General features: G+C 36.7%; 2 protein-coding genes across 3 annotated transcripts in view; one reads left to right on the forward strand and one right to left on the reverse strand.

Annotated features, from left to right (window-relative positions):
* MTBP (MDM2 binding protein) overlaps positions 1 to 8,193 on the forward strand; it is a gene marked incomplete at both ends in the record, with an annotated part of 69,222 nt that extends 61,029 nt beyond the window's left edge. For both annotated transcript variants that reach the window (XM_079722555.1, XM_079722554.1), the window contains 5 exons: positions 647 to 913; positions 2,846 to 3,095; positions 3,820 to 3,933; positions 6,980 to 7,045; positions 8,155 to 8,193. In XM_079722555.1, coding sequence (XP_079578681.1) covers positions 647 to 913; positions 2,846 to 3,095; positions 3,820 to 3,933; positions 6,980 to 7,045; positions 8,155 to 8,193 — 736 coding nt within the window. The remainder of the gene's footprint in view (positions 1 to 646; positions 914 to 2,845; positions 3,096 to 3,819; positions 3,934 to 6,979; positions 7,046 to 8,154) is intronic.
* Positions 8,194 to 14,096: 5,903 nt separating this feature from the next.
* The window catches only part of SNTB1 (syntrophin beta 1), a gene marked incomplete at both ends in the record, with an annotated part of 227,448 nt that continues 224,378 nt past the window's right edge, over positions 14,097 to 17,166 (reverse strand). Inside the window, one exon of the mRNA XM_079722735.1 lies at positions 14,097 to 14,189. Within this exon, the coding sequence (XP_079578861.1) occupies positions 14,097 to 14,189 (93 nt within the window). The remainder of the gene's footprint in view (positions 14,190 to 17,166) is intronic.

Consider the following 17,166-nt stretch of genomic DNA (forward strand, 5'->3'; position numbering starts at 1 on the left):
GGACCACCAGGGAAGTCCCTAAGATGGGATTTCTTTAAGTCCAGAAGCATTCACTGAGCAAACATCTCATTGATGTCTTAAATCAGATTTAGCTAGAAACCAAATGCACACATGGCCGAAGTGTTTGAAGGAAAATTTGTCAATCAGTCAGTAAGGTGGAAATGAGTTTCAAAGGGAAATTTCAAAGTGTTCTGAGCTGTTTGGTGAGCCAGTTTAGAATGCCTTTATACCCTGTTAATCTTTGTGTTGAAAATAAACTTGTTTTTTCTAACAGAAGTTAGCATTTCACGTCATTACATATCAGCCATGCTGAGGAGTCAGAGGTTGGTAGAGATTTAAAAAGTATCAAAACAGCACCTGTATTATTTTGAAAATAAGCCAGAGGATTAAATTAATCTGTTGCCCAGAAACAGTCAAAGAGGAATCAGATTGTACTTCAAATTTTTTAAATCTTTTGCCATGTTGTGTAGCAGGCTGGAAAAAACTGAACTTGTGAGGGAAGTTGGCCGTTCACTCAACCTTCCAACAGTTATTAGGAAGTTTAATAAGAACTTCTTAAGTACATGTTTTGCTTTTCCCTAATTGGTAGGGAAAAGCCCATGGCTGCCATGGAGTCTTTGATTTTGAAGATCTTTCTCTTGTTTAGATATTGCTTGGATGACCGAAAAGCATTAGAAAGAGACGGGGGATTTTCAGAACTTCAGTCTCGTCTTATTCGTTATGAAACTCAAACTACATGCACCAGAGAAAGTTTTCCAGTACCTACCGTACTGAGCCCTCTTCCGTCTCCAGCAGTTTTGTCAGAGCCCGGAAGTGTCCCTGATGGAGAAGCTTTACAAAGTGAACTCCGGACTGAAGTCTCCCGAGTAAAAAGGAGATCAAAAGATCTGAACTGCCTTTATCCCCCCAAAAGGTGGTATATTAAGTACATAAAGATAGTATCTTGACAGAAAGTATTTTAGTCCGAGGGTAATTGAATTAATCTTTCAGATTTTTAAGTTGCTTTCTGTGCAGATTTTAATGTAATTCGTTCATACCAGGAATTGTGTTTGTATTGTGAGCAGTTGATGATTATGCTTATAAGTTATACAAAGAAATGACTTGGAAAAAAACACACTGTTTCTTGCTTTATATGCTAATATACAGCCCATCAGCACAATGGGTTGTAAAGCTTTTAAGCCATGGAACACTGGCGATTTTATCCAATAGATTAAGCAGCTGAGCTGCTCTGTTGAAGAGGATGTTTAGGGATGCAGTTTTTCTGTTAGCTCTCTTCTCACTGTTTCCTACCTACATTGGCCCCTTAAACAAGGGGTTTCATGAGGTACCATTTTTGATTGAACCTGGGCTATGGCAGTGAAAGCGAGGAGTCCTAACCACTGGACCACCAGGAAATTCCCATGAAGTACCGTTTTTTTTGTTTGTTTTGTTTTAAACACTAAACTTTAAAAAAAATTTTTTTTAATTAATTAATTTATTTATTTATTTATGGCTGTGTTGGGTCTTCGTTTCTGTGCGAGGGCTTTCTCTAGTTGCGGCAAGTGGGGGCCACTCTTCATCGCTGTGCACGGGACTCTCACTACTGCGGCCTCTCTTATTGCGGAGCACAGGCTCCAGACGCGCAGGCTCAGTAGTTGTGGCTCACGGGCCTAGCTGCTCCGCGGCATGTGGGATCCTCCCAGACCAGGGCTCGAACCCGTGTCCCCTGCGTTGGCAGGCGGACTCCCAACCACTGCGCCACCAGGGAAGCCCTGAGGTACCTTTTTAAAACAACTTGTTTCATATAAAATATAGCTTTAAAGCCTACATAATAATATATTAAAAAATGAGATCTTTCTAGCTACGTTATTTGCTGGCTAAATAAAATATCCAAATACCTGAACAGAAATTAGAAGCTTATCAGATAAACACTCTAATTTCTGTTGAATTTATATATCTTTAGAACCTTTGTCAAATTTAGGTCTTTGACACCTAAAACAAACCGTAAATTCTTATTATATGTAACTCTTTCAAAAAGTATCAAATATCTTAAAGTGAAACTTTCAAATCTTCTTTTAAACAGTGCAAATTATTAGAATATTTTTTCCCTAATGGGGAATAACTAAATTATTTTCATGAGGACTTTACAAGTTCATGGTACTTTTTACATGCGATAAAGCTAAAAAGCAAATCCATTAACGTTTAGGATACTGTATTTTGTAATAATATTTTTTATTTCTGACTGTGACTGATAGATATGTGTTCCAGACAAGAAAGTACACTGTGGCCTCTAGGTTAACAGAATTGAAAAATATGAGACCCTATCTTGTAACAGGAAATTTAAACATTTTAGAAAGATTGAAATAAGAACTACTTTTATAGTTTTATTTCTGTTTGTTTTAACACTGTTATTTATTTTGCACAGGTAGTTTTATAGCTACAACAAGCATGATTATTATGGTTTCTTCATCAAAATTATCTTAAAAGTATAAGTACTTGACAGATGAGTACTGGATCTATAAATAGCATTGCCTGGAGTGCCATCCCTGATTTATGTGAGAAATTGTAAATTAACGGGGAGGGTGACAGTAATGTTGCTAGTTGCTTTTCCTATTAGCTTTTAATATTAGCTGAAACCCTAGAATGTTATTCATTGCCTTCCGTGTTCTAGTCACTCATTTGAAGAACTAAGGGAGCAACTGTATAATATGATGTTGACTGCTTATTTTAGGCAGTAGTAGCAAGAAATTGTGTTTGCTTTTCTTGGGTTTATATGTCAATGGTTATGGTTGTAACATTTAAGACAGAAAATGGACTTTGTTGTTGATTCACTTAATCTGCATTTTTATATTTTCCCCCCCATTAGACTTGTGAAATCTGAAAGTTCAGATTCTCTTCTTTCTCAGAGAAGTGGCATTACTAATCATCATCATCATGCAGTGACATCCATAAAGCCACGGGCAGAGAGATCATTATCTGTGACTTGTCCATCTCTTCCAGTTCTTAGCAATGAAACTCCCAAAGTCACTACAAATGCCAGTTCAGGTCAAAAAAGTGTGCATGAATCAAAAACACCAAGGCCCACTAAGGAATCAAGATCACAGAAACACACACGGGTAAAGATTTATTTCCTGACTCTCTTAGTTCTGCACGGGAAGAAATTTCTTCATTTGATTCATTTTAAACGTTTGTCTAAAAATTTTATGAATGAAATGAAATGGTATCTGTAATTTACTTTAAAATAATTCAGGGGAGTTCCCTGGTGGCCTAGTGGTTAGGATTCTGGGCTTTCACTGCCTTGCCCGGATTCAATCCCTCGTCCGGGAACTGAGATCCTGCAAGCTGTGCGCTGTGGCCAAAAAAAATGGAGGAAAAAAAAATTCAGTGCAAGAAGGATAATGGAAGAGTGAGTGGGGGCGTGTAAGTGAAGCATAAAGAGCCACAGATTGATTCTTCTTGAAACTGGTAGTAGATATATCGAGATGAGGATTTGTTACAAATATTCTCTTTACAATGTTTGACATTTTCCATAATAAAAAATAAAAAATAAGTATCCCTGCTGTGTGTACCTTTTACACTCAGATTTTGATTCAGAACTCAGGATATGAATTCCTCTCTTCAGATACTGTAGTCCTCTCTTCCTGACAGATAGCCTGCGACACGTGTGATCGTGTCACTGTTTCAGATCTCCTTTCTTCTCGATGCTTTTGTCTTAATGAGCTTATCTATCTTTAGCATAGCTACATGGTTCTGTGATTCACAGAACTCAACTCTAAAGCTGAAATAATATGTTTGTACCTTTTCCAAGACATATTAGTTGTATACTATGTTCTGTTCAAGATATTGAAAGAAGTAGTTACTGAAACCCTGAAGAAACACAGGATTACTGAGGCTCACGAATGTTTCACGGCTTGCAGCCAACGTCTCTTTGAGATCTCGAAGTTCTATCTAAAGGTACAGTGTCTTCTCTACTAATGGCAAAGTCGAGGTCAAGTTCTAATGTTCCTATTTGACACAAGATAATATTGACTGAGTATTTTTTACACTGATAGCTTATTGCCAGTTTTTTGTAATGGAGGTCGAAAAATTGGAGTCAAAAATTTTATATTTGATTTATTTGATTTTAGTTTTTAGATATAGATATAGAAAACTACACTTTAACTGGTATCCTCAGTGTTTCCCTAACAAGCCTTTGACTTAAGTTGATAATAAGCTTCCACTTACTTTATTCAACTTATTCAAGTAATTTTAGTATATAGTGAAACTACTGGAGGGCGTATCAAAGCACCCAGCTTCTAATTTTGGATCCATTATCAGCTTGTTGTAAGACATTGGACAGGTCGGCCATTCAGATGACAATTTTGTAAAACTTAGATGGTGTTAGATTAGTTCCAGTTTTCAGAGTTTCTTACTTGAATCACAATTTTATATGGGTTACTGATTAAAACTGCAGATGGACCGCATGCATTCGATTCCCTTCCCTTCTAAAATCTCTCAAGAAAGACAGTATTGAAAGTACAAAAACTAAGAAAAGAGGAAAGGAGAAATGTAGAAGTGTTTTCATACATTGTTGAACTAAAAAAAAAAACCACATGGAAGCGTGGTATAACAGAGTAGAAGAAGTGACAGCCTAAATGTCTGCCTGGGGATACCTGTGAGAGTCAAGCCAGTTCAACAGACACGGTCTCTGACCTGCTCAGGTCTTGGAGACACCAAGTATCATGGAAAGCAGGGGCAAGGTGCTGGGTGAAAAAAAAGAGGAGTTAAGTAAAGATCTACAGAGTGAACTGGGGAGCCTTCAGTTTGCACGCTTTTCCCCCACAATGTTAACTACAGATAAGTATATTATACATAGTTTTATCCTCACCCACCCGTCCCACCCCTGTGACAATGCAGGAAATAGTCTCTGGAGAAAAAAGAATTGGAGGCCACAGTAAAAAGTCCAACTGGCCCCTTATTCCCCTACCTTGTAAAGATACCAGTGAACAAGCTCTGTACAGACAGAGCTTCCAGTAAGATTTTTATTATCTCATTTTAAAATATGACTGGACAGTCAAGAGTTAGCATACTTTTGAGGAAAGCTTCTAATACAGCAGATGCCAAAACATGAAGGAACAAAGTGAACTATGAAGGAGCAGAAAGCTGAAGAAAACTTCATAAAAAACTATGTCTCAGAGAGAAGATAATTGGGTGCACAAAACCAGAATGGGATGCTGTTTCCAAAAACTATAGAACATGAAAGCTCCTTAAAATTAGAAATAAGATAAAATCAGTAGAATAGAAAGGCTTAACAGTTGAGATTAAGAAATTTACCAGAAATTAGTATTAATGACAAAATTAAGGATAAAAACATTAAACACAGGATAAGAAAATGGGGGAATTAATCCAAAAGATCCAATATGCTAATAATAGGAGTTTCAAAAATAGAGACTAGAGGAGAGAAAACTCAAAAATATAACAAAGTTTTCTAGACCTGAAGGATGCACTCCTCCTGCTGGAAAGGGCACACAGCTTGTCCAGCCTAGTGGATGAAAGTTCTACAAGCCACATCACTGTGGAATGTCACATCTCCTGGGACAGAGAATATTTCCTAAAAGCTTCCCAGGAGAGAAAGTAGTTTACATATAAAGAATCAATAAGAGTGGCATTGGATTTTTCTACAGTAACATTCTGTGCCAGAAGACAGTAGAACAATATCTTCAAATTCTGAAGGAAAGTGATTTACCTAGTATTTTATACCTGGTCTAGAAGTCAGTCAGGTATGAAGATTCAGTACAGATACTTTCAGTCATGGAAGGCCTGAAAAATTCTGTCATTTGTGTACCCTTTCGACGAATCTGTGAGAAGATGAAATTCAGTAGAACAAGGGACTGAATCAAGAAATAAAAGAAAAGCTAACCTAGACTGGGGAAGATAAGTCCCAATGGGACCAGGCTGAGGGAGCAATTGGACCAAACTGGAGCAGGCTATGGGAGAAGGATCTCCAGTTTAAAAAAATACAATTAAGAAAACAAAAGCAAAAACGAAAAGCTGAAGTGAGAGATTATCCAGTATCCCTGAGTGTTTGAAGAACTTTGCTGTACATTTAATCAGTCTTTCACAGCATTGTGGGGTGGGGGTAGGATTATACACATGGAAAACTAAGCAAACGTAGTTCAACTACAGGATAAACAAAACAGATGAAAGAGAAATTATAACCGTTATACATTACTTAGCTCAGGATTGAACTATATTTGCTTAGGTATAAAATGCAAACATTGACTATTTACTAATCAAAAAATTGTGGTGCAGCTGTTACTGAGAGGAAGAGAAGGGAGGTGGGAGGATTCAGACCTGAATCCAGGATAACAGCAATCACTGTCTAGAACTGTTAAATCACGAAATAACATTATAAGCTTATTATTTAGAAACATGAAGGTATAAATAAGAGAAAGAGCTGAAAGAATTCAAAGTGACTACTTCAATGGAACATAGCTTGGAAGTGCAGCAGAGGATTCCTTTTTTTTTTAATACAATTGGATTTTAAAATTTTTATAATATAATTTGATATAGTCATTACCTTTTTACAAGTCAGAGATTTCAGTTTTGTTTCCTATGTCATTCCCTCTTTGTGGTGGAATGAAATAGCCAAAAAGAAGAGAGAGAAAAAAAGTTATTTTATCTGAAAAATAAATATAAACTGTATATTCATTTCCTGAGTAACGAAGTTAATGTAGCTACTCATAGTTGAGGATGGGGCTTAGGTTTGGTCAGTGCCATTGAGTATTTGAGATTAGAGTGGCATGGATTTATGTATATATGGATGTATTTTGGTTAAGAGTACTTTGACCTTTCAGGATGGAACTAAATTATAATCTGTTACTTTGATTTTTTTGTAGTATCTCCCTCTTCACTTTGATACTTACAGAATGATTTAGGATCATCTCAAGTTTATTTAATAATGACTTGTTCTCTGTAATTTAATGTGCAGATTTAAACTGCTGTATTTTGTTATGTTTAGGATCTTAAAACTTCAAGGGGTCTATTTGAAGAAATGAAGAAAACAGCAAGCAACAATGTTGTACAGGTACATAAATTATTCCCAAGAAACTACATTCAATTAAATTGCTATTTTATTGCAGGTTAGTAGCTATGATGCTGTAATATATGCAGTAAGAATTAGTGAGTGGTCTTTTCAACTTTGTCCCTATGACCACTCTTTAAAATAGTTAATAATAGACTTATGCAAGCAGAATCTTTAGTAGTATTTAAGAGATTTCTCTGTTAACAAAAGAGCTTCTAAACTGATGTTAAGAAAGAAACAGAAAAAAAAAATCCAAAGAGCTGGAAAAATTAATCCATTTCGATTAGCTATTTTCAAAGTTTAGTTTAATTTCTTTTTAGTGATGCTTTGAAAGTACATTTTCAAATAAAGGTGAGAAAATAGAGTAGACCCTTCATTTTGTCCAGTGAGAACACTATTGTATTCTGCAGCGGAAGTTCAGCAAAAAGTGTTCTTGAGCAAGAAAATAAAATGTGGGGTTTTTTTTTTCCATTTACAAATTCATGATCTAACATGTAATATGTATACACATATGCAAAGAAACACATACAATTAAAAAAAATAATTTTAAAAGAGAATATCCTTGGGATCACTCACTGTTCAACCTGGGAAATAAAATATTGTGGGGACCTTGGAAACCCCTAAAGAATCCCTTCCCCACCATATCCCACTGCATCACCTCTGGAGGTAACCGCTCTACTGATTTTTTGTGTGTGATAATCATTTCCTTATTTTTTTTTTTAATTGAAGTATAGTTGATGTATAATATTATGTAAGTTACAGGTGTACAATATAGTGATTCACAATTTTTAAAGGTTATACTCCATTTTTAATTATTATAAAATCTTGGCTCTATTCCCTGTGTTGTACAATATATCCTTGTAGCTTATTTTATACATAATAGTTTGTACTTCTTAATCTCATACTCCTATATTGCCCCTTCCCCTTTCCCTGTCCCCACTGGTAACTGCTAGTAAAATGTATTTTCAAGATAATATATATTTTAAGATTTTGACAGGTTATTTTTTGCTTTAAATTTCGTACCATACTCTTTTGAAGTTTTAACAATATCTTTTTCTATCACTTGTGTTTCCAATAGAAATGTACCATAATCATATTTTTTTGCTCCCTAGGTGATTGAATGGGTATTAGAAAAGACAAGCAAGAAATAACACAGAATCATTCTCTTTGGATAATTATAAATTGGACAGAGCTATTATTTACTTTTTCCTTCCATAGTTTGAAAATTACAAACAAATTTCAAACTTTATTCAAAGAATTGATATTACATCTCTAAAGAATGTCATAGATATCCTATATTTATATAGTTTTGAGGTTGCTCATTTAATGTGTTTTTAATTGTATACTTATTTTATAGTTTTACTATATTTTAATTTTTTAAGTTAATATTTTTACATATGTTTACAAATTTTACTCTTGGTTATTTAATTATTCCAATAAATAGAAAAAGATATTTCTTTACTTCTTGGTAAATGTCTTTGTTGTTAGGCCTATTTAAATTAATGAGTCTTAAGTAAGACATTGCCAGTGGTTTTTCTCATGTGTTCCAATAAGCATGATTTATTGGATGGCCCCTGATTTAGAAAATATTGGCAAGAAAATTCACACAGTTAGCCATGTTCCCTTACCCCTGCCCTAGAGCCACCACTGTTGAGCTATTCATGTTTACTTGGGATCAAAAATGAAGAAAGAGCAAAACTTACGAAAATAAGACACAGTGAAAATGACTAAGTACAGACTCCCAGAAAAGAAATATCTTTTCCCATGGCAGAAAATCTGGAAAATGTGGAAAATACAAAAAAGAGTGGAAAAAAATTCTAACATTGTTTTTGTCTATAGGTAACCACTGTTAATATTTTTAAACATTATGCTTAAAATATTTTCAAAATTGGTGTCATACGTGTGTGTATGTTTGTGTACATGTGTTTATATGTGTGATGTGTGTATATATGTATATTAATTTATAGCCTGCTTTTCACTTAACAGTGTGATATAACTTAATGATATCTCCCTCGTCCTTGCATCTGGGCTGGCAGTGTGACTTGTTTTGACTGGTAGAATATAGTATAAATGACATGGTGTGAGCTAGAACCTAGGCTTTTGGAGTCTCTCTATCTCCCTCGTCCTTGCATCTGGGCTGGCAGTGTGACTTGCTTTGATTGGTAGAATATGGTATAAATGACATGGTGTGAGCTAGAACCTAGGCTTTTGGATCTGTCTCCCTCGTCCTTGCATCTGGGCTGGCAGTGTGACTTGCTTTGACTGGTAGAATATGGTATAAATGACATGGTGTGAGCTAGGACCTAGGCTTTGAGCATCTTGCAGCTTCCGGTTTGCTCTTGTAGAACCTGATAGTGTCATACTCCTGCACCCCTTCCCCCACCCCAGCCCCATCATTGTGACAACAGCACTAGCACAGACTTCCAAATGCCCCGCAGTACCGTTCTTCTTGAGAACCACTTCTTTTTAAAGAACAAATGGACTGTATATCTAAATATCTATATCTATATCTATATCTGCATTTTGCAGAACTTGCATTTAGAAATTTTGTCCATATTAGATGGACCATTCTTTGTAACAGCTGCGGAATATTCTGATGCATCGGTGAGCCATGATTTATTTAGCTCTAGCGACGGTCACGTTCACCTTTTCAGCTTCTTGTTACGAATGTTGCTGCAAAGATGATCTTTATACATTAGTCTTTGTGCACTTCTGTAATATATCTGTAGGACAAATTCCCATAAGTCAAAAGGTACATGTATTTGTAAATTTTTATAGATATTGCAAAATTGCCCTCCAAATTATTGCCAAATATATACCTACTAATGGGTGTATAAATGCCTGTTTTCCCATCACTTCCCACCACTAAGTACTGTGGAAGCTTTAATCTTGGCCAATTGGTTCTTTAAAGATAAAAATGAGGAAGTTTAAATATCCTATTTACAGCCATTTTCAGATCATTTTATATTACCTAGGAGCCCCCAGCCTTGATTTGTCTTTTATACAGGACACTCACGTGTCCTGTGTAAAGATTGGACTTTCAGTGTTTTCTAGAGTAGAACAGGGTGATGACTAAATTGACACAGACGTTAAGTTTTGGCTCTACGAGTGTAAGAACTTTCTAACAACTCTAGCCATCCGGCAATGGGATGGCTGGCCTCAGGAGATAAGGAGCCTCCTCCCCATAGCTGAACATTTTCAATTTCAGGTGGAATGAACAAGTACAATGGATTGAAGAGATTCCTGAATTTAGTGGCATATGCTACAAGGTCAGTGTTTCTCAAAACGTAGTACTTGGATTATAGTGTATGTGGTGGTGGTACAGATTCTTCCAAAAGTTATAATTGGTGTACATTCATTTTTATATGTATACACCATGTTGCTATATTACTAGCAAATTCCATATCCTAAAATATCAATACTAAGGTAGTATTGCTAAAATTATAGGTAAACTTTGAGCAATAATGTGCTTGATGACCTCTGAAGTCTCTTCAAAACAGATTCTACAGTTCTAAATCTCAATACTACTAAATTTTCAAATAGTAAAAGACTTCTCAACCCCAGCCTGTTACATTTATTACAAGTAACTTAGACACGAACCAAGTTCTACAGAGAATTTGAGTATTTGGAGCTTGGTGTACAGGTAAAATCCCATGAAAATTTAGTTAAAATAAGAGTTGAAAGCCCTAAGCCCCAGGTGAAGACCCATCCTGGAACTCTACACACAAAAACACACACAAAAATTGCTAGTGGCATCATCCCCCCACCTCCACCCACTAGCACCTTTCAAGGCCAGTCTTGGAGGCACAGACTAACAGGATGTGTCTTTACACTCCCATATCCCTCTGTGGCTATTAGGAAACCACCAGCCAGCCCACCATATTCAGAGATGAATATTTATTTAATTCATATATCAATTTTACATGATATCCATAGTGCTATAGACATAGGCACATTTTTTTTTTAAACTCATGGTACATTCAAAAATTACTCCCTTACCCCAGTCTACTCCAATCCCCTCAAGATAGAGTATTTGTAACAGGGGCCAGAAAGGCCCTGATCATTAATTTCAGTAGAATCCTTCTGCCCATTAAGACCTCCTTCTGACTTCAACCAATCAGGGTCAACAAGCATCTGGATAAAGAAACATGCATTTTTCAGCATTTTAATGCATCAATTGATAGAATTAATGAAATGTCTCTGCCTGAGTGTTTTTTTTGAATAGGTTTATAGTTTTGTTCCTCCTACTTAATTCAAGTCAGAAAAAGAAATTGATAGCAATCTTCCTGTTGGCTTTCTTTAAATTCCAATGGGATGGTTTAAAGATATGTCACCACACCAAAGGGCTCACCTAATCACATCTAACAAATGGGCAGCTTCCCACAAAATATAGATTAAGACATCATTCATTGGTGTTGGTTTGCCCCTAAAAGGACAGACATTGTGAGTTTAATAATTCATCAATTCAAATAAGAAACAGATAGAGCACAGAGGGAACTGGACAAAAACAAACCCCCCAAAATCACTCAGTTGATTTGCTAACCATACTCACGCACGATCCAGATGTATGAGTTTGTGTTATTCACAACATTCATAACACACATCAACAAGATTAAATCCACAGTGTAAACTTATAACCTGTTGAATTCAGAATGAGAAAAAAATAAGTATTTAAATTGATTCATCATAGCCGCTCTGATATGATACAGTTTAACTCTGAGGAAGAAAAATGATTTATATACACAATTCTCTTAGTAAAATTTTCTATTTCTTGCTAATAACACATTTTAATTCAGAAAATGCATTAACTTTATTCAAATATATTTTTCTAAAATATAAATATTTAAATTAAACTTTTATAAACACAGAGAATGTAGTTGCTGTTGACCCGCATCCAGATATTAATCAGTCCAAAACTCAAGTGATGAAGAAATATTTGTAATTATGATCATTTTGTCTATAAACATATAATAGGATCTCTGCAACTAAATTATGAATAATTAACTCACACTTCATGTAGTACTGAGCACCTTAGATTACACATTGTTGAATTAAGCTATTGGCATTAATATATGTATTTTAATATGTTATTTACAATACACAAGTATAATTCTCTCGTATAACAACATTCCAGTGATTTTGAAAATATATAATGAAAGAGTACGTTACAATTTACAATTCATCAAAGCTTTCCTACAATATTCAGGCTGGGACTTCACTCTTTAGCATTTTAAAATAGGAAACAAAGCAAAATCAGTGTCCTAAAGCTGTGTTTTCCAAAATGTTTTTTTTTGTTTTGTTTTGTGTGTGTGTGTTTTAACACTAGCTTCACAAGATGCTCCTTTAGAGAGGAGTTCTGTAGGTAAGCATTAGGAATGGCACACAGGATGCCCCCCCTTGCAGAATCGCAATGTGCAATAAAGTCTTTGAGGAGCCTGCAATCATGAAATCTGTTTAACATTTTTAAACTCAGTATTGAACAAACATTTTTGATGACCAATCCCTTTAATTGCCCCCTGACAAAACACCAGTCAATCAATGCCCCTTGGAACTTGTGTTACATGTTACTTGTATTACTTTGGGGAAACACTGATCTAAAATAAAATGCTGATCTAAAGTAAAACTCAAGAAACACATGTATCTGAGTGAACAAAATCACATTCTTTTAGAAGTTTTACTTTTTAAAGCTCTTTGCGTAGGTATTTGCTAAAATACGGTTCTGAAAAAAAATAACACACAAACCTAACCTGGAACATTTGTCTATGTAAAACTATAGGGGAGAGAACGGTTACAAATACAGAAATTCTAGAGCTAATTTTCAAGATTTGAGAAAAGCGACTTTAAAATCAAATAATAGGTGTGTTTTCCGTGAATTTGTTTTGAAAGATAAAAAGCAAAAGTGTTAAATCAGTAATATGCTGTACGATGTCTGAAAATATTCTTGTAGAAAAATATCAGGTCATTATATTATTTCCCTGGAATTCCAAAAGAGCTGTTGGTGGGTTTGATGGGTTTGATTATAACATTGGCTCTCTATGTAAAACCCAGCATTAACCCGAATCATATAAGGCTGCTCTATTACTTGCTTGAAAATGCATGCATACAAGCACAGGCAGAAACAAGGGCCAATAAATTGCTCAGTACTTCCACTGAAAACCATAAAATGGGGAAAATTAGTTAACCCCGACATGATTTTTATATATATATATATCCATTGACAATCTTTTTAAAAAATCCATAATTTGCTTTTATAAATAAAGGTATAAGTCATGGCTCTCAGATAGCAGACCTTGAGTATGAGTGTAGTCCCAGAATTAATCATCTTTCATGCACACGACTCCTCAGCAAAGCTTTGCAATTTAAGCAGTCTACTTTGGCTCAGAATCCACCAGCTTACAGCTCAGATCAGTATCTGATGCTTTATTTAATTCCCACTCATCATATGCTAATAAGAACACTTCAGAATCATTCTACATCATTGAAAGATAATTCATTAAGAAAAAGTAAGAGCTGTTTCACACTTAAATAAAAGGTGGGTTTCCATTTGAAGTACTTTTCTTTCCTTACCAGCGAAAGTCAACTCAATTAGAAATCGGAAATAAAGCACAATAAAACAACGGGTCCTTATTACTGGGGTGGAGAGGGGAGAGGTGAAAAATGTCCATTTCTCATCTATACAGCCCTTGCTTACCTGGGTGAACCAGTTGCCTAGAAACTGCTATGATTAAGATCTGCACATGCTGTTCTAATGTTCATGTCCTTGACTGTCATTATTTAAAAGCTATGCTGTGTATTTCCAATCAGCCTCACCTCTTTACCCTTTTACTGTTCTAAAAAAACAGTTTTATTCTGATAGTCGTTGTGGAATTTTTCTGAAGGTACCCTTTATAGTTGCTGAAATTGACAGAGGAGTCTGGGACTGTTACACGGACTCTTGGGATCTCAAGCTGACAGTGGCATTCTACATCTCGTGCGTCACTGCAAATGGTGTCTGATATGACACTTCTCGGTGGCATCGCAGCCCTCCTTTTCTCAAAGGCATTTCGCTCCTCTGTCAGGCCACCAACCCCAGCCTTGTAATCTTAGCTGACAGAAAGGAATGAATGATGAAAACAATCGGCTTGGGGCAGGAATGAAGGTCCAGTTGCTGAAATTCAAAAAGAAGAGAATATGAAGGATTTTAAACTAATGCTTGATACAAAATAGCCATTTACACATCAAACAGATCTGTGCACTTCCTGCTTTTAAGCGTTAACTGGAGCAACTGTGTTTTTAAATCCTTGCGCCCCAGTGAGATAAAAAAAATAACTCTTTGAACTTATTCCTTACATCTCGTATATCTTTTTTTCCAAAATAAGTTCTGTGAAATTTATACACACCCAGAGCATAAATATCAGTGTTATAAGTTTATTTATTTATTTGTATTTATTTATTTTTGGCTGTGTTGGGTCTTCGTTTCTGTGCGAGGGTTTTCTCTAGTTGCGGCGAGCGGGGGCCACTCTTCATCGTGGTGCGCGGGCCTCTCACTGTCGCGGCCTCTCTTGTTGCGGAGCACAGGCTCCAGACGCGCAGGCTCAGTAGTTGTGGCTCACAGGCCCAGTTGCTCCGTGGCATGTGAGATCTTCCCAGAACAGGGCACGAACCCGTGTCCCCTGCACTGGCAGGCAGATTCTCAACCAGTGCACCACCAGGGAAGCCCCAGTGCTGCCCTTCTTGACTGTCTAAACCATTGATTTTTGGTATCACGATAGTGATATTATTTACGTTGGATTAGGTACAGTATGAAGCAGTACTAAATTTCACATCATAGGTTTGAGTCCTGGTTCTAACACATTTTAGATGTGTACATAACCTTGGACAAGTCACTGAAAATTTTTCCCAGGCCTATCTAACTCACAGCGGGTAGAGTATTAAAATGAGATACTGTATGTGAAAATTCCTTATAAACCATAAAATGCAGAACCCAGGTTTTGAAGCAGCTGTGTCCTCACTGTCCTATACTCATGGATTGTTGTAATCACGTACATCACGTGTCTGTTAAGACCCCCTCTAAAGTTTTATCTTTCTCCGTGTGTTCCTACTGGGCTGGCATGTGGTCAGAGCCTAATAGGCTGAATTTTTATCACCTGACCTAATTCAGGAGCACTGAGTGTGTTGCTCCCAATTCTCATCCACTGTCCCCAATTCTGTTCTGATGATGACACAGTTGGGGAATAACAACCTGATCATAAAATAACATCCAGCAAAGTTAAGTTGTATTTAGCATCCAGCAAAGTTAAGTTGTATTTAGCATGAACCAGGTGCTGTGTTAAATATTTTCTATATACTATCTTATTTAATTTTCACAAAATCACTATGACGTAGCTATTGTTACTATCTCTATGTTTTATATGGGAAACTAAGATTTGGAGAAGTTATAAAACTTTCTGAGATCATAGATCTTGCAGTAAAGAGAAAGCATGGACTCAAACGCAGGTCTATCTGATGCCAGAGTCTGGGCTTAATCACCATATTCTATTTCACTAACAGAATGCAACTCTTAGAAGTAACCTTAAAGATTATCTACTTCAGTCCCTGTATTTTATGGATACTCAGATCCAGAGAAATAAAAGGACTTGCGCAAGACAACTGGTGAGTTAGTTCCACACTCAGAAAGAGAGCTAGGGTCTCCTGACCCTCAGTTTATTGCATTTTGTACAGCTCACCTCTGTTCCTTTCCTCCTCCCTGGCACCTGCCTCTGGGGGTTGCATAGCTAGACCCTGGGGGAGCTGTGTCTGAACTTGAGCTTCTCAGCCTAATATATTGGCAGCAAAAAATCAGTCCTTCCTAAGTCTTTCAAGTCAGGTCGTAATTAGAGGCAGAAAGGCTGAAATTTAGACATAAGTGATTTTTTCCTCATGGGCAAAAATAGCCTTGGATTTTCAAGCCATGGATAAAACAGGAGACTGTTTCTTGTTCTTTTCCCTGCTGCTAGGAAGTAGTCACCCTTAGGAAAAAGTGCACAGCTGGATGATGGATAGAGCAGCAACTGAACCAGAAGCGTTCTCAGCAAAATGGACTTTCCAACCACTTTCTTCTTTCCAAACTGGTGCTTCAGGCTGAATTTACTGATTGAACACACAAATAAACAACAAAATTCTATAAAATTCTGCGGATCCATTTTAAAGGTTAGGAAAATGACTGGCTGGAAATTGTTCTCAGAAAGTGAGTTCAGATCACCTGTCAGCCACAGGGCACTGACTTCATTATGACTCCTGTGACACCCATAGGAAGAAACGTGGTACTGCACTGGGGCTAGTAGTATTGCATGATCTAGGACAGTGGTGCTGAAACTTTGAGATTTCAGGCTCCTATGCTCTTTCAAGTGTGGCCCTGGCCCTTTCCTTCAGAGAGACGGGAGTAGGGAGAGGGAGAATTGTGCAAGGCCAGTAGCTGAGTTAAAATGACTAGATCTTTAAAATTGAGGTTTATCTCTGCATTTTATATATCCCCTGTCCCCGTTATCAAGTGTGGGTCAACAGATATTTGTTGACTAGGAAGGACCTAGACAGAGACTAGTTGTTCCAAATCAAGGTCCTGTTTGAAGTTCTACATTCCACAGCTTAAATGAGATGCTATGTCTTCTTGAGAACTATACTTGCTAGAAAGTAGAAGAATGTGCCACTTTCACCCTTCAGTGGAACTAGAGTAACATTTTTTCACTATGGTAGGCAGTAACGATCACAGGAAACCATGATTTTAAATACATGGGCAATTTGCAATGATATGAGAAGTATAAATGTTACGTTGACTGACAAACTTGCTGATCTTGTTGGACGCTTTTTGATATGAGCTCAAAACTTCTGGGTCCTTGTCTGGCCCTCTCTCCACTCGGGTAGAGTTGACCAGTTTTGCTGGGTTTCCTCACTGCCCCCTCCACTCTGCCGCTTCCCACCCCCTCCCCGTCTGTACTCTTCATGCTCTCTGCTCCTTTGAGACCCCCCAGGCTGCCAGGACTGGTGTTTTACATCCCTACATCCCTGACACCTAGCACAATGCCCAGGTTAGATCAGGTGCTTGATACTTTTAAAACAATTAATGGTATATCTTAAAGCTGGTGGGACCCTCTCTGAAAAGAATTTAA

Source organism: Hyperoodon ampullatus (assembly GCF_949752795.1).
Source record: "Hyperoodon ampullatus genome assembly, chromosome: 17".
In the NCBI taxonomy this organism is placed as follows: Eukaryota; Metazoa; Chordata; class Mammalia; order Artiodactyla; family Ziphiidae; genus Hyperoodon; species Hyperoodon ampullatus.